We start from the raw sequence: 18,085 nt of genomic DNA on the forward strand, positions 1-18,085 counted from the left end.
GCTGGTCACTCCCCAATGGCTATAGTGGCCCGGGTTCAGCCAATCCAAAGCCAAGAACCAGGAGCCAGGAACCAGTAGCTTGTTCTAGGTCTCCCACATGTGTGCAGAGGCCCAGACACTTGAGCCATCTTCTTCTGCTTTCCCAGGCTCATTAGCTGGGAGCTGGACCAGAAGTGGAACAGCTGGGGATCGAACCAGTGCCCATAGCTATGCCACAGCGCCTGCCCCTTGAGTTGATTTTCATGTGTACTGTGAGTTAATATTCTAAACCAATATTTTCATTTGTGGAAAAGAATGCTCCTCATTAAGCTGTGTTGACACCTTTTGTCAAAAATCAGTTGACTACAGGTATGAGGCGTTTTCTCCTCTATAATCTCCATTCTGTTGATTTGTCAGCCTTTCCTTATGCTAGTACCACACTGTCTTGATTTCTGTAGCTCTATTATAAGTTGTGGTTTCAACAGTTGTCTTAGTTTCCAATTTGTTCTTTTTAAAAAATGTGGGCCTTCTTCATATTTTCTATTTCCCTATAAAGTATAAGATTAGTTTGTCAGTTTCTGCAAACAAACCTGTCAAGATTTTATGTTGCCTGTATATATCAATTTGGGGAACTTTGCCATCTTAAATTAGTCTCTTCTGGGCCACAGACATGAACTGTTTCTCTGCTTCATCACCTTTAATTTCTGCAGTGATTTTATTTTTCAAGATATAAGCCTTAGATGTTTTTTGTTAAATTTGTTTCTAGGTGTTTTATTCTTTTTATATGATTGTGAATGGGATTATTTTCTTAATTTCATTCTGGGATTTTTCATTGCTGCTATATAAAAGTAATTTTTGAGTATTGATTTGCATCCTTTGACTTCACTAAATTCCTTATTAGTTTCAGTAGTAATTGTGTGGATTCCTTAGGATTTTTACTGCAGTAGATTTTGTCATCTACAGATAAAGACGTTTTTACTACTCTGTTTTTAATTTGGATGCCTAATAGTTATTTATGTTGCCTGAGAGTAGAGGTTTAATACAATGCATAGTAGCACTGATAAGCATATAACATACTTGTGTTATTTCAGATCTTAAGACAGTTCAGGCTTTGACCATTAAATTGTTAGCCATAGGGTTTATGTAGGTGCCTTCTATAAGGTATAGAAATTTCATCCTTTGTTTTTAGTTCATGCAGTTCTTCAGATGGATTTTGTCAAATGTCCTTTTCATATCCCCTGAGATTATCATGAATTCTTATCCTTTTTTAAAAAATATTTATTTATTTATTTGAAAGTCAGAGTTACACAGAGAGAGGAGGGGCAGAGAGAGAGTTCTTCCATCCGATGGTTCACTCTCCAATTGGCTGCAATGGCCTGAGCTGCACCAATCTTAAGCTAGGAGCCAGGAGATTCTTCCAGGTTTCCCACTTGGGTGCAGGGGCCCAAGGATCTGGGCCATATTCTACTGCTTTCCCAGGTCACAGCAGAGAGCTGGAAGTGGAGCAGCTGGGTCTTGAACTGGTGCCCATATGGGATGCTGGCACTGCAGGCAGTAGCTTTACTTGATATGCCACAGTGCCAGCCCTTCAAAATTTTAATTACTTATTTATTTTGTTGACTTGTTGTCTATTCAGATTTTTAAAATTCTTTTTGAGTCAGTTATGATAATTTATATATATTTTTAAGGAATTTGTCCATTTTGTCTAAGTTGCATGATTTATTAACATGAAATTGTTTATACTGAGCCCTTAAAATCATTTTTGGTCTATGATGGTGGCCTGTTTAATTCTAGATGAGTATCTTCTCTTAAAGTTTGGTTGCTGTAGCTAAAGATTTGTCACTTTTATTGGTCTTTTGGAAGAATTAGTTTTGGTTTCGTCACTTTTCACTTTTTCTGTTTACCATCTTGTGAATTTCTGCTGTAATACTTAAAGTTTTTGTTTTCTCATTGCTCTTAATTTATCCTTTTTGTATCTTCAGAAGGTATAACTTTAGCCTTTTGGTGTATGATATTTTCTAATATAGGTATTTAAAGCTATAGATTTCCATCTTCGCACTGCTAAGAGGTCAGCCAGTGATTGGTCAGAGGTTGTATTAAACACCTTGAGCTAACAGGCCTTCTTCTCTGTGTAAGACTGCATAGGAAGCCAGGGATGAATGGATGCTTGAGAATTTCTCTGGCTTTTTCTGAGTTTGCACAGAGCGTTGCACAGGGTGTAGCCTTCTAGACCACCAGGGGTTTCTGTGTGTTAACCAAAGCCTATTACGATAATTTATTTTCCAGATCTTTTTGTGACATAGCTGTGTGGTTGCTTGTTCTAACGGGTATTATAGCCTCCAGCAACTGCAATGTTGAGCATCCCTTTTGGTGTGCCACCAAAATCATGATTTTTTTTTGACAGTCCCTCGGGCATGGAGTTATCTGTCTTTTGCCCCAGACTCATCAGGCTTGGTCGAGCTACCATCTGTGGATCTGGAGGAGGAAGGACACTGTTGCCCCATGCTAAAACTCCACAAACTCACTGTTTCTATTAAAGTTCAGTAGTTTTTCTTGAAGTATTACTTCTCAGTTTGTTGTATGCATTTGGTCATTTCCAAGATTTTGAAGTGATTGTTTTTACAAGTTTTATCTGGTAATTGTATTGCTTTTAGGGAATAGGCATTGCCGGACTTCTTTCTATACCATATTAGAAGTTCTGGTCACATCAGCTGTTTGTTTAAAAAAATTTAACAGATAATTATACATATTTAAGGGGTTTCTTGAGATTTTTCAATACGTGTATACAATGAAATCAAGATAATCCCATCTGTCTGCATGAAGTACCTGGCTCCTGGCTTTGCATCAGTGTAGCACCAGCTATGGCGGCCATTTGGGGAGTGAACCAATGGAAGGAAGACCTTTCTCTCTGTCTCTCCTATTTATAACTCTACCTGTCCAATAAAAAAAAAAAGCCTCTATCTTCTTTCTTTTTTTTAAAAAAAAAATAAGGTGTGCTATCACTTCACTCTACTGTGCAGGAGAGCATCAGAGCTTCATCTTCCTACCTATTACTTGGTATGCATCCCTCCCTAGTATCTGTGGTCATACATGATTTACATATGGGTAACATCATGTGATACTTTGTTTTCTTGGCTTACTTAACTTAATGGCCTCCATGTTGTAATTGACAGGGATCCTTTTGGAGGGCTGAACAGTATTCCATGGTATGTTTGTGTCATGGTTTCTGTATCCATTAGTAAGTGTCCTGTTGATGGACATTTTGAGTGTGTCCGTTTCTTGTGTGTTGTGACCAGTACTTCAGTAAACATGGGAGTGCAGAGACCTCTTGGACAGACTGGGTTCAGTTTCTTTGGATATATGCCCAGGGTGGGTCCTTTCATAGTTCTGTCTTTAGTTTTTTGAGGAACCTCTGTACTGTTTTCCACATTGGCTGTACTAACTTATAATCCCAGCACTGGTGAGCAAGAGTACTCTTCTCTACTTCCTCACCATCTCTTGTTTTATTTTGTTCTTTTGATACTAGCCATTCTAAGTGAAGTGAGGTGATAGCTCAGTTGTGGTTTTGATTTGCGTTTTCCTGATGATTTGTGAGGTTGAACTTTTTTTTTCATGGACATGTTGCCCATTTTTGTATCATCATTTGAAAAATGTCTATTTAGGTCTTTTGTAAATTGGATTATTATTACTTGGTTAATGTCTCCTTTTCTATATTCTTGAATGTTTTTGTTTTGTCAGGTGCATAACCTGAAAATGTTTTCTCTCGTTCTGGTGTTGTCTTTGCTCTGGTGACTGGTTTGCAGTGCAGAAGCTTTTTAGCTTAATGTTAAAGCAGACTTGTATTCCTGAAATAAAACCTACTTGGCCACAGTGTTACTCTTTTTATATGCTCTTGGGTTGGATTTTCTAAAATTTTGTTAGGAATTTTTGCTTCAGTCTTCATGAGGGGTACTATTTTGTGGTTTCTTTACTTTTTTGAAAAAGATTTTATTTGAAAGGGAGGGACAGGGAGATGAGAGGGAATATGGCTGTGAAACTCTTATAATGTCCTTTTATGAGAGTTTTTCTGTGAAATTTCTTGGTCTATTTTTAAACATTGATTTTGCTTCTTGTTACGGATTCAGTTGTCTGCTTCTTTGTATTCTTAGCAGTTTTGTTTGGATTCTGCAAATTGTAAATTTTATCTTAATGGAGCTGGAATTTTTTTTTTTTTTTTTTTACCCCTATAGGGGTGAGGAATCTTTCTTTCTGCCAGGGTTCCTTTGGGATATTTATAACACCTTTTGTGGGCCCTACAAAATTATCATTGTAAAGAGTGGCCTGCTGTAGATTTATTGAATCTGAGTCCTGCCTCTGATTGCCTAGGCAGCACCCAGTCAGATTTCATGGGCCTTGCACTGCCTGTGGACTGGACATTCCCCATCCTTGCACCGGTCTTCAGCTTTGATCCAGAAGCAGTTTAGTTACTTGGAACTAGTGTATTTTACTGAGGTGAGGCTTACTTTTAAACTTTGTTAATCAGGATCAATAATCTGGTCAGCTAATGGCTAATTTTATTCCAGTGCTGGAGCAGTGCCCTTGAGAATTTTCCTGATGTCTGTTGAATTGTGAGATTGTCTGTGTCAGCAGGTGGAAGTACAGAATGTCCCCAACCATGTGTGAGTGGCTGGGATTGTTGTCTTTTAGTCTGGGATGGTTCTTTCTTAGCTGTGGATAATTCGCATACTAATTAGTACTTACCAGAAGAGCTGAAAACCTTCTGTGGATATCAACAGCTCCTTTGTGGCGCTCTAACCTTTAAACTCTTTGGTCTCCCTGGACCTACAACCTGTTTTATGCAATAAAAGGACTCTTGTAGGTGCAGATGGAGTTCCGCCTCTCCCTGTATATTGGAATATTGCATACTCTTTCCATGCAGTAAGGTGAGAGCAGTCATATACGTTCTCATCATTCGCTTACCTTTTCCCAATGGTGATTGTTTTTCTCCACTTGGTGTCTCATGTCTGATTAAATATGTCAGGAAGATAAATCTGTTCCTTGGTTTCCCTTGGGCCAGAAATTCTTTACCCAGCAGTCTGACATTTTCTAAGGCAAAAATTAAGTCAGTTACGTTTTGTGCTTGGATTCAGTGATTTCTGTTACTCTTTGCTAATGTAAAGCTCTGCTCACCTGGGCTTGTCTACATTTTTACCCTTGGGTCATACATTTTCTGACACTGATCCTGTTCCAGCATCACTCTGATATTTCTTTCTTTCTTTCTTTTATTTATTTGACAGGTAGAGTTAATAGACAGTGAGAGAGAGAGAGAGAAAGAGAGAAAGGTTTTCCTTCTGTTGGTTCACTCCCCAAATGACCACTACGGCTGGTGCTGCACCAATCCAAAGCCAGGAGCCAGGTGCTTCCTCCTGGTCTCCCATGTGGGTGCAGGGGCCCAAGCACTTGGACCATCCTCCACTGCCCTCTCGGGCCACAGCAGAGAGCTGGACTGGAAGAGGAGCAACTGGGACTAGAACCAGCATGCATATGGGATACCGGCGCCACAGGCGGAGGATTAACCAAGTGAGCCATGGCACTGGCCCCTCTGATTTTTCTTAAGGGTGCTGCAAATCCTGAATTTATTTCCTCTCCTGCGGTGTGCTTACTCCTGTCCTCACATATCTAACTATCTGCGTTCTTAGCTTACTGGGGGCTTCCCTGCAGAACTCTCTGGAAGCACAGGTAGTACCTGTAATTATTTCTTCTGTTTGTTGACTGCTTATGCTTATTTCCTTTCATTGTGCTTATTAGTGGTTAATTATTTATTATCTTCCTTCATTGGAATATAAACTTTATTGTCTCCCTACTGCATAGTAAGTATGCATTAAATATTTGTTGAATATTCACAGAAGGCTAAGTTATATAATGAATTTTTTCCAGTTTTTATCTAGAATTTTCTATTTACTTTAACCTACCAAAAAAAAAAATGGTAAAGGAGTTGGAGTCATTTGTCTTACGTGAGACTTTTTTCTCTGTCTTTTCTGTAAGTAATAATCCTCCCTAAGATTCAGTCTCCCAACTTAGATGCCACTGCCTAATTTTTAAAAAAGGTTTATTTATTTGAAAGGCAGAGTTACCAGGGTGGATCAGACCAGGAGAAGTCACAGAGGTCTTCCATCTGCTAGTTCATTCCCCAAGTGGCTGGAATGTTTGGAGGTGGGCCAGGCTGAAGGCCAGGAGCTTCTTCCAGGTCTCCTACATGAGTGCAGGGGCCCAGTCACCTTGTTCATCTTCCGCTGCTTTCCCAGGCACATTAGCAGGGAGCTGGATCAGAAGTGGAGCAGCCAGGACTCAGCCAACACCCTACAGGATGCTGGTGCTGCAGGTGGCGACTTTACTGCTACACACCACTGCGCCCTGCCTGGTATTTCTCAAGCAGAAGACTTGTTTCTATTTGCGGTAGTTGCACGTTACTATACAGTAATACTTAAAACTTCATAGTGTTTCCCCTTTTTCTATTTATAAATTTGACAGTAGCTGTATTCTGTCTCTCATTGTCCATATCTCTTCATGAGTAATTCTGCAGACTCAGACTGCTTAAAATGTCCTTTATACAATGTTGGTTTGCGTTTATAGTGTCTTTTTTTACTTAGCAAATGCTTTTATGTTGATCCTACCACTTAGAGTAATAGAAACGCCTCTGATGCTAATTGTTATTATTGCATACTACAGATTATGACTTCTGGTGTATAACGAAGCACCAGTAAGACCTGTATTGAGAAATAGTGTAGGAATATCAGCTGTTAGCATTCACAGACAAAGTATTAACCTCCTTGTCTTTAGAAGCACATGCCATAGATCTGGGAACACTGTAGGTTCTTATTAAATATTAGATTGAAGGGCCGGCACTGTGGCATAGCAGGTAAAGCCACCACCTGCAGTGCTAATATCCCATATGGGCACTGGTTTAAGACCCAGCTGCTCCACTTCTGATCCAGTTCTCTTCTATGGCCTAGGAAAGCAGTAGAAGATGGCCCACATGGGAGACCTGAAAGAAGCTCCTGGCTCCTGGCTTTGGAGTGGCTCAGCTCCGGCCATTGTGGCCATCTGGGGAGTGAACCAGCGGATGGATTCTGTCTCTCTCTGCCTTTCCTTCTCTCTGACTTTCAAATAAAATAAATAAATCCTTAAAAAATATTAGATTGAAAAACCTAATAAAACTGAAAAAGAGTCAGAGTGGAGCAGTTTATTTTCTTAATTTCTTTAATACATCCAATCTCAAATACAGCCCACTCTTAAATCTTTAGTCATCTGCAATAAAAAGGAAAAAAATCTTTATTTGGAATTATTTCCTATCATAGCATTTGTTCTGGTACACAAGTTGGATTTATTTTTTGAAAGCTTTTATTTAATGAATGCTAATTTCATTGAAACAACTTTAGGAATATAGCGGTTCCTCCCCCTTTACCCGCCCCCCCCACCCCTACTCCCCTACTCCTGTCCCACCTCCTCCTCCCTATCTCATCCCATTCTTCATTCAGATTTTTTTTTTTTATTTGACAGGTAGAGTTATAGAAAGGGAGAGAGAGAGATAGAGAAAGGTCTTCCTTCCGTTGGTTCACCCCCCAAATGGCCACCACTGGCGGCTGGTGCTGTGCCGATCCGAAGCCAGGAGCCAGGTGTTTTTCTTGGTTTCCCATGTGGGTGCAGGGGCCCAAGCACTTGGGCCATCCTCCACTGCCCTCCTGGGCCACAGCAGAGAGCTGGACAGGAAGAGGAGCAACCGGGACTAGAACCGGCGCCCATATGGGATGCCGGTGGCGTAGGTGGAGGATTCACCAACTGAGCCATGGTGCTGGCCCCTAAGATTGGTCTTACAGAAGACCATCTCTATACTAAGTAAAGATTTCAACAGTTTTTACCCACATACACACACACAAACACACAACATATAAAGTACCATTTGAGAACAAGTTTTGCAGTTAATTCTCATGGTACAACTCATTAAGGACAGAGGTCCCACAGGGGGGTAAGTGCACAGTGACTCCTGTTGTTAATTTAACAATTAACACTCTAAATTTATGACATCTGTGATTACCTGAGGCTCTTGCCAATGAGCTGCCAAGGCTGTGGAAGCCTTTTCAGTCCACAAACTCCATCAGTTTTTAGACAGGGGCATAATCAAAGAGGAAATTCTCTCCTCCCTTCAGAGAAAAGTACCTCCTTCTTTGATGGCCCCTTCTTTGCACTGGGTTCTCACAGAGATCCTTCATGTAGGACATTTTTTGCCACAGTGTCTTGGCTTTCCATGTCTGAAATGTTGTCCTGGGCTTTTCAGCAACATCTGAATGCCTTAAAGGCTGATTCTGAGGCCAGAGTGATGTTTAGGGCGTTTGTCATTCTATGAGTGTGCTGTGTGGCCTGCTTCCCACGCTGGAACATTCTCTCCTGTCTGATTCTATCTACTGTTATTAGCAGACAGTTGGTTTTATTTGATACCTTTGACAGTTAATCTTATCCATATGATCTATTACACAGTTAATATGATCACTTTGGGGCCCTTTGAAGGGCTCATACTATCTTCCTTATTCAGGGTTTTCCCTTTGTTTTTTGGCATTTCTGGTTGCTCTTGTCTTTAATTTGTGTCTGAGCTTGTGGTGAGCTTTCCCTCTGCTGTGAGCTGCTGGGTGGGTGTGCCTGGGGAGTGGAAGCAGGCAGCCCGCCTCTTGGAGTCCTGCTCACTTGTAGGTCTTGATGGAGGCTGATAGGAGAGCGCTGGTCCACTAAGCCCCGCCTCCTGGGGGGCCAGGCTCGCTTCTCACTAGTGCATGAAATGAGGTGAGTTTTTGATGTTTAGGACTTTCGCTTGTGGTATAGCTTTTGTGGTGGGGAGGAAATCACTTTGAAATGTTGTGACCCTTGTTCCTGGGTTGGGGTGCTGTGAGGTGGCCCCCGCAGTTGATGGGTGTGTGCACGGGAGGCAAATGCGGCAGCCCCTGCTTGTGTGAGAAAATGTGGACAGTGTGGCTTCTCCCCGCTGGCTGCAGGTCCGGCTGGGCGACGCGGGCAGACGTAGATGGACGGGGCGTGCCGACCTCTCGGTTTGTTGCCCTGTACCTTCTCTTTCTTCCCGCTGGGAGCTTAGATGCTTTCAGCAGGCTCCCCGCCTGCCGCTGTGTGCAGCTCCGTGGACGCAGGGTTTCTCCCCTGGATCGCGCCTGGGCAGCGCCCGTCTCCTGGTATGGCGTCTCGCCCTGCCTTGCTGCGCCTCCATTGTGCCTTCGCCTCTTCCCGTTCTGTTTGCTCCCTCAGCGAGTACCTGCCCAGGCTCTGCTGCACTCCGGGGCTTCTCTGCCCAGATTTCTCTGGACTCGGTTGCCAGCATGCGTCCCCCTCTCCTTATTAGCTGTCTGTTATGCCCGTGCAGCGTGGAACCACCTGTTGCTGTACTGCCATCCTGGCCCCTCTAAGCCCTCAGGTTGGATTTCACATAGAATTACTGTTGCTGAATTAGCAGGAGCCTTCCACGTTATCTAATTCACCTAATTCACCTTAACTCTTACTTTCTTACTTAGCTACATATTTGTATCTATCTAATACTCTTCTTTGGTAACTTCCCAGTTGTTTTAATATACTTAGGAGGTTGAGAAATATCTGTTACAATATCGTCACAGCTACTTGATTTGATGCTTTTAACACCAGGGACAATTTTTTTCTATGTGGTTTCCAAAGTTTCTGACTAAATGGACCAGCAGTCATATACAGTGGTTGTCTATGTTATTTTTTGCTAGACTTTATTACAGAAGACATGATGGAGGTTGGTCATATTTTATTTTATTAATATAATATTAAATTGAACCACACATTCAGTTTTCATGTTGAAATAAAAAATGAGTATAGATTATATTCAGTAAGGCATTAGAAGGACATATTAGACAAATTTCCATGCAAAGAAATTTTATTAAATATAAAAAATGAAAATTTAGGTATGTGTTTGTAGCTGTTCAGTATGTTAAGAATTTAACTTCCAGTGTTTACAGATGAAGATGATCTATGTTTTTCTTGCTAAGTGTTTTTATTTATTCCTAAGTCCAGGAAATGGAAATCTCATCACTGAAAGATCAACTTTAATTACGGGTGAAGAACATGGTTGCATGAATGAGAGAAAACAGTCACATTTAATTGCTGAAAAACAGTCTGTACAACATACTTGGGGAGAAAATGGAAAAGAGTTGTCACCTTTTCTTGGAATTGTGAACCAGCCAGCTCCTGTTCTTCTGTCAGAGAACTGTGACTCTTTTGTTAGTCAGAATATGATCAATTTATTAAACATAGATCAACAAAAGATGAATGAAATGTTTGGCAAGTGCAGGCATGATGGTGTGGGAGATACCTGTGTCATTGCTGGGTCTGATCAGAATCCGTCCACTGATAGAGGCATTAGAAGCATTTTTACAGTCCCAGAGTTGCCTTTGAGTAAGTCTACTTTTAATAAGACAAGCTATCCAGAAAAGTGTCAGGCAAAGGAACACTTCTGGAAGGAGTACAGTGATAATAGAATAAGTGATCTTTGTGTGCCATTTGAGATGAATTGTTACCCACCCAGCTCTGAAAAACAAGGTTAGTGTTATGCATGGAAAACGCAAGAATCTATGCTTTTAAAACTTGTTTTCAGTTTTTTTATGTGTTTTTATGTGTACTCATACATACATATTTGTATGTATTATTCAGAGAAATGTGAAACTGAAAATAGAGTAACTTTCCAGTTTTTGGCATTATGGACTAATGATTTTCTTCTGTATGTGTCATGTGCTTGAATTAAAAATGAAATCAGACTATACTTTTATTTTTGAAGGAAAACTTGGAAATGATTGCCAAGGGAAGATGCCACAGAAAAGTATCCAGAGACATGCAGAGAACTCTGTGTAAGTTTTCAGGTGTATATTTGGGATGGAATTCAGTATCTAGCATAAAACGAGGGTATTTCAAATAGTTTGTGCAAAAATGAATTAAAATATGTTAATTTTGGTGTACCAATTTTTGAAATTCATCATTTTTTAATATTTTTCTGTGAATCCTGAAGATCCCCCAAATATATGGATTTCAGAAATGTTTTGTAGTGAAATAAGCTTATCTTTAAATTCCATTTTCTGTACTTTTTATACTACTCTAATACTTGCTGGAGGTGGAATTGATACAAAGTGAGGGAGGCATATTGCTCTCTGGGGTGGGCAGCCTGATCTCCGAGAAGCCGCTGTCAGAGTCTTGGTATCATCGTCCTGACTGGAAGTTTGGCACTCAGCTCTGCTAACCCTCAGGCGTCTTCTCTGAACAATAGTGAATGGTAGTTGGAGAAAATCGACTTACGTGTTCAAGAAGCACAAATTCCTCCCAGAGTGTCATTCTTTGAGTTTATAGTAAGAAATAGAAGTGAGTAGGAGTGATTATTGGCAAGAGAAGCATACTGTGGCTTTCTGCTGTTGCTGTCTCTGTGCAGCTCTTGGGTTGGGCATTGCTTGATTGCATAAAATCAGAGAAGAAAGTAGTAGACTTCAGTATCAGTGCCATAAGTGAGCAGATCAGCGATCTTTTCTGGCGTTATTACCTGCAAATGAACTGCAACAGATTCATAACTCAGTCCTTAAAATTAACAAATTGAATTTTTTGTTGTTAAATCTTTGGTTATCTAGAAGCTTCAATGAAAAAGGGTGTCAGACCTTGAACTTTAAAATGTACATTATGAAGGTGATTTATAACATGGTTCTTCAACCTGGCTACAGATCCAAAGTACTTGAGGGGGTGGTGAATTAAAAAAGTTTTTTAATTTATTTGATGGACAGAGATCCCATCTGCTGATTGACTTCTTCCAAAGCCTGCAACAGCCAGGGCTGGGCCCGCCTGAAGCCAATAGTCCAAACTCTATTGGATTCTCACACGTGACTATCAGATTCCTGACTATTTGAGCCATCACCTGCTGCCTTCCAGGGTGTGCGTTGACAGGAAGCTGGAATCAGAAATGGAGTTGGCACTTGAATCCAGGCCATCCAATGTGGAATGTGGGCATCCCAAATGACCTCTTAGCCACTATATTCAGTGTCCACCAGAGCAGGTGGTTTTAAACTACAAAACACTGAGTTTGTAATAGATCGTTTCCTTGGCATGAAGCTTAGGAATTTTTGTTTTTAAGAACCTCTGCATATAATTCGGATCTGAAGTCAAATTTTAGGACCACTGTTTTCAGAAGGAATACATCACACTTTCAGGCTGTCTTATGTGGTGCCTCGTGTTACAGCACAGGGGGTTAAGCCACTGCCTGCAATACCAGCATCCCATGTAGATACTACACCTAAGTCCTGGATATTCCACTTCTGATCCAGCTCCATGCTAATGTGCCTGGGAAGTTAGAGGAAGATTGCCCAAGTGTTTGGGCCCCTGTCACCCCTGTTGGAGACCTGGTTGAAGCTCCTGTCTTTGGCCTGTCCCAACCCTGGCTGTTGTGGGTGCTTGGGATCTGAACCAGCAGATGGAAGATGTGTTTCTCTGTTTATCTCTTCCTTTGTTTTTGTAATTCTTCTATTCAAAGAAAAATAAGATCTTTCTTTATAAACCTGTCTTCTTTATAATTCTTAGGAGTAAGATTCCTTTGGAAGAAGTGCCTTCTGAGCAGCCAAGGGGCTTTGAACATAGTCAGGTAAAGCACATTATTCTGTGTCATTCCAGCTGTGTCAGTTTGTATCATTATTTTCATATTTACATCATACTTTGATGTAAGGTGAGCTTTTGTTCATAAATTTCTTCTTAGGTGGAATTCTGTTCTTATATTTTTTTTATACTGGAAGCATTACACCTTAGGTCTAGAAATAAAACACCTTTTCAGAAATTGTTATGTGCTTTATATGATGTAATTATTTAGACATCACATGGAGCTTTATACATTTTTTTAAAGATTTATGCATTTAAATATTTGAAAGAATTACACAGAGAAAGAGAGGGAGAGAGAGGTCTTCCATCCTCTGGTTCACTCTCCAAATGGCCACAATGGCCAGAGCTGCGCTGATCTGAAGCCAGGAGCCAGGAGTCTCCTCCAGGTCTCCCACGTGGGTGCAGGGCCCAAGGACCTAGGCAATCTTACACTGCTTTCTGAGACCACAGCAGAGAGCTGGATTGGAAGCAGAGCAGCCAGGACTCGAACCGGTGCCCACATGAGATGCCAGCACTGCAGGCACCAGCCCCAGTGTATATGTTCTGATTCACTAAAGTCTGATCCTGATGTATAGAGAGGTTAAATAAGCTGTTCAGGGTCACACACTTGAGCCAGAATTCACACATCTGTCATATCTGATTTTTCAACCGTATAGTTTTCTTTTTTTCTTCAGTAAATGTTGAAGAGCACATATTGTGACTGTTAATTGGACATTCCTTAGATGTCTCATTTATAATAGATTTTGGTGATAAAATGGTGAAAAACCAGGGTCTTTGTTCTCATGAAGGTTGCATTCTGTTAAGCATTAGGCTATGAAGTACAGAGATTTAAGGACCTGGAAGCTATCTTCAAGAAACTATTGTTGGGGTTGGCTTTGTGGCCTAGTGGGAAGAGCTTTATTGCTTGTTGCCGGAATCTCATCTGGGCACTGCTTTGTGTCCCGGCTACTCCATTTCTGACCCACCTCCCTGCTAGTGGCCTAGGAAAGCAGCAGAAGGTGGCCCAAGTTCTTGGGCCCCTGACAGCATGTGGGGGACCTGGAAAAATCTCCTGGCTGTGGCCTGGCTCAGCCCTGGTTATTGCTGCTGCCTGGTGAGTGCACCAACATTTGGAAGATCTCTCTCTCTCTCTCTCTCTCTCTCTCTCTCTTTCTCTTTCTCTTTCTCTGTAACTCTTTGAAAATAAATAAATTTTAAGAAACCAACCTTTTGTCTACTAGCTAGACAGGAACAAAATGGAGTACATTCGGATAAACTGCTAAAACAGAAGTCTGCACAGAAGGCACTGGCACCTTGTAAAAGACACATTGGTGGTCAGGCAGAAGCTAAGCCCATGATGACACTTCTCACCTTTCCTCCCCTTCCTAGCAGTAGTTGCTATTTTTTTTTTTAATTTTATGCAGTAAAATTTGGCTATCATTTTCTCTGAACTTTCTTCCATAAACTCAACTTTTGTAGAAAGATACTGTTATTTCATTGTGCCAATAAGTACTTTGTAATTTATGTTTCTGTTAACCAATTTTGTATTTTTAAATTTTTTTTGAGATGACGTGTTTTTAATTTTCATTATAGTTAAAAGGCTAATGGATCCACTACCTAAAGAGTTAGTTAAACATAACAAGTAAAAACAACATAGTCCAGCAGAAAAGTATGCAAGGGATTTGAACTAATAAAATGAAAAGATGTTCAACTTCTCTTATATAAAGTAAATTTTAAAAGTCACAAAATCATGAAAACTATAGTAGTATATAATTCCTATCAGTTTGAATGACAAGTATTTGAAATATATGTTAATAAAACATTATTTGTAGCCGAACTCATCCATAAAGACATTTATCTTTTTAAAAAATTACTGTTTCACTCATCATGATGTCTTCAAATTCCACCCATTTTGCTGCAACTAATAGAATTTCAGGACCGGCGCTGTGGCGTGGGGGGTAGAGCTGCCGCCTGTAGTGCCAGCATCCCATATGGGCACTAGTTCGAGACCGAGCTGCTCCACTTCTGATCCAGCTCTCTGCTATAGCTTGGGAAAGCAGTGAAAGATGGCCCAAGTGCTTGGGCCTCTACACCTATGTGGGAGACCCAGAAGTTCTTGGCTCCTGACCTCTGATTGGCTGAGATCCAGTTGTTGTGGCCATCTGGGGAATGAACCAGCAGGTGGGAGATCTATCTCCCTCTCCCTCTCCCTCCCCTCCTCCCCTCCTTCTGCCCCTCCTCCCCTCCCTCTGCCCCTCCTCCCCTCCCTCCCCTTCCCTCTCTCCCTTTCCCTTCCCCTCCCTTCCTCCCTCCCTCCCCCCTCCCTCTCCTTTTCCCTCCCTCCCTCCCCTCCCCTCCCTCCCTCTCTCTCTCTCTCTTCCCTCCCTCTGCCTTTAAAATAAGTAAATCTTAAAAAAAAGGAATTTCATTCTTTCTATGGCTGAGTAATACTCCATTTCATACATAGACTACATTATCTTTATCCATTCATCTTATGATGTACACCTTGGTTGATTCCATATTTTTGCCATTGTGAACAGTGCTGCTGTAAACATAGTGGAGCATGTATCTCTGAAACAGTGTGTTCATGTTTTGGTACTATATCCAGTATTGAGATTGCTGGATCATTTGGCAATTTTAAGTGAAATCTACATGCTGTTTTCTGCAGATAGCTGCACTAAATTTCATTCCCATCAACTGTGTCTAAGAGTTCCCTTTTGGGGCCAGTGCTGTGGTGTAGCAGGTACAGCTGCTGCCTGCAGTGCCAGCATCCCACATGGGCACCAGTTCAAGTCCTGGCTGCCCCTTTTCCAATTCAGCGCTCTGCTATGGCCTGGGAAAGCAGTGGAAGATGGACCAAGCCCTTAGCCCCTGCACCCCATGAGACAACTGGAAGTTCCTGGCTCGTGGCTTTGGATCAGCCCAGCTCTGGCTATTGTGGCCATTTGGGGAGTGAACTAGTGATTTCTGTCTCTGTGTGTCTGCCTCTCTGTAACTCTGCCTTTAAAATAAATAAGCAAACTCTAAAAAAAAAAAAAAAAAAAAAAAAAAGAGCTCCCTGTTCTCCACATCCTCACCATCAGTGGTTGCTCTCTGTCTTTTGGATAACAGCCATTCTGTCAGGGGGGAGTTGCTAGCTCCTTGTGTCATTGTGGTTTTGATTTGCATCATTTCCCTGAAGGTTAGTGATGCTGAACATTTATTTATTTATTTTTTGGCCATTTGAATTTCTTTTTTGTTCTTGAGAATATTCTATTCAGATCTTTTGCCCAGTTCTTGGCTTAATTCCTAACATTAGTTGTTGTTTGGTTTTTTTGTTTGTTTTCTTTTTCAGTTTTTTAGTTGCTGCTACATTCTGGATATTAATCTGTTGTATAAGTAGCTTGCAAAATTTTTCTCCCATTCTTTTGATGTCTCCACTGTGTTGACTCCTTTGCTGCGCAGAAGCTTCTGAGTTGGGTGTAACCTCATTTGCTAGGTTTTTCGTTTGTTGTCTGTGCCTTAGGGGTCTTGTCCAAGAAGTTGTCTCTTGCACCAATGTCTTACAATGTTTCCCTTACATTTTCTTCTAGCATCTTCAAGCTCTCAGGTCTTACATTTAGGTCTTTGGATCATCTTGAGTTGATATTTGTATGTGGCGAGAGATAGCTAGTTTCATTCTTCTGTATACACACATTCAGTGTTGCCAGCACCGTTTATTGAAGAGACTCCTATACGTATTCAGTGTATGGTCTGGGTGCTATTGTCAAACATCAGTTAGCTGTTTATGAGTGAATTAATTTCTGAGTTCTCCATTCTGTTCTGTTGATCTGTGTGTTTTGTCAGCACCCTATTTCCAGGAGCCAGGTGCTTCTCCTGGTCTCCCATGGGGTGCAGGGCCCAAGCACTTGGGCCATCCTCCACTGCCGTCCTGGGCCACAGCAGAGAGCTGGACTGGAAGAGGAGCAACTGGGACAGAATCTGGCGCCCCGACCGGGACTAGAACCCCGTGTGCCGGCGCCACAGGCGGAGGATTAGCCTATTGAGCTGCAGCGCTGGCCGAGCACCCTATTATTTTAATTACTATAGCTTTGTAGTATGCTTTGAAATCCGTTATTGTGATGCCTCCAACTTGACATTTTTTTTTCCTCCGTTGTTTGGCTGTTTTTGGTCTTTTGAGATTCTGTATGATTTTCTGCTTGTCTTTTCTAATTCTTTAAAGAGTAGCATTGGTATTTTGATAGGGATTACATTTAATCTGTAGATTGTTTTAGGAAATGAAGACTTTTTAATGGTATTCTTCAAGTTCATGAACAAAGAATATGTTTCCATTTTTTGAATATGATTTCTTTCATTGGTGTTTTTTTTTTTTTCACATTGATTTTGTAACCTATGACAACTGCATTGTTCTATTCATTGCTTTTTCGTGGGATGTTTAGGTTTTTATGTACAACATCATGTGACCCCCAAACATGGATATTGTGATTTCCTGTTTTTAGTTTCGATGCCCTTTCTTCCTTTCTCCTCTCTAATGGCTCTTGCTAGTAGTTCCAGAACTAAATTTACTAAAAGTGATGAAATTACACACCTTGTCCTGCTCCATATCTGAGGGAAATGCTTTCATGTTTAGATCATTTATTTGATATCTTTCTGTCTTTAGTGTAAGACTTGTTACATACTTTCCTGTTAATACTGCTTTTGCTGTATCCCATTTCTTTTGTGGAAGTTTTTTATACCCTTTTTAATTTGTTCAGTGCTCCATTGATCATTAAATAGAATGTTGTTTAATTTCCATGCATTTCTAAATTTTCAGTTATTTCTGTTGAGTTCCAGTTTTACTCCTTTGTGGTCTGAGAAGAAAAGTTGTATGATCTGAATCTTTAAATTGAATGCAACTGGAATTTTGGCCTAGTACATGGTCTCTTTTAGAATATAGTTCTTTTGCTGATGAGAAGAATGTGTGCTCTGTAGCTGTTGGATGAAATGTCCTGTCAGTGTCTGTTAGGTCCATTATCTCAAAAGTACGGTTCAACTCTAAAGTGTCTTTGTTGATACTTGGTCTGGATTGTCTTTCCATTGATGGCAGTGATTTGTTGAAGTCACCCACCATTATTGTTTTGGAGTCTCTCTTTGTCTTTAGGTCAGTAGTATTTGATGTATATATCTGGTGGTCTTGTGTTGGGTACATATATATTTATGATTATTCTTACTGAATCAAACCTTTTGTCATTCTGTAATGCCCTCCTTGTCTTTTTTACAGTCTGTTGCATCTGACAGGACTACAGCTACTGACGCTCATTTTTGGTTTCATTTTCTTGGTGTCCTTCACCTTCAGATGTGTGTAGTTTTACTTGTGAAATGAGTTTGTTAAAGGCAGCGTATAGTTGGGTGTTGATTTTTTTTTTACCCATTTAGCATACCTGTATTTTTTGACTAGGGAATTTAGTACATTCACATTGAAAGTCATCAG

The 18,085-nt window shown here is 40.8% G+C and overlaps 1 protein-coding gene across 1 annotated transcript in view; it reads left to right on the forward strand.

Moving 5' to 3' along the window:
• Positions 1–18,085, forward strand: part of REDIC1 (regulator of DNA class I crossover intermediates 1) — a 97,920-nt gene that overhangs the window by 44,660 nt on the left and 35,175 nt on the right. The window contains 3 exon segments of the mRNA XM_062195236.1: positions 10,046–10,575; positions 10,811–10,880; positions 12,586–12,646. Coding sequence (XP_062051220.1) covers positions 10,046–10,575; positions 10,811–10,880; positions 12,586–12,646 — 661 coding nt within the window.

The sequence above is a fragment of the Lepus europaeus genome, chromosome 6 (genome assembly GCF_033115175.1).
Source record: "Lepus europaeus isolate LE1 chromosome 6, mLepTim1.pri, whole genome shotgun sequence".
Taxonomy (NCBI): Eukaryota; Metazoa; Chordata; class Mammalia; order Lagomorpha; family Leporidae; genus Lepus; species Lepus europaeus.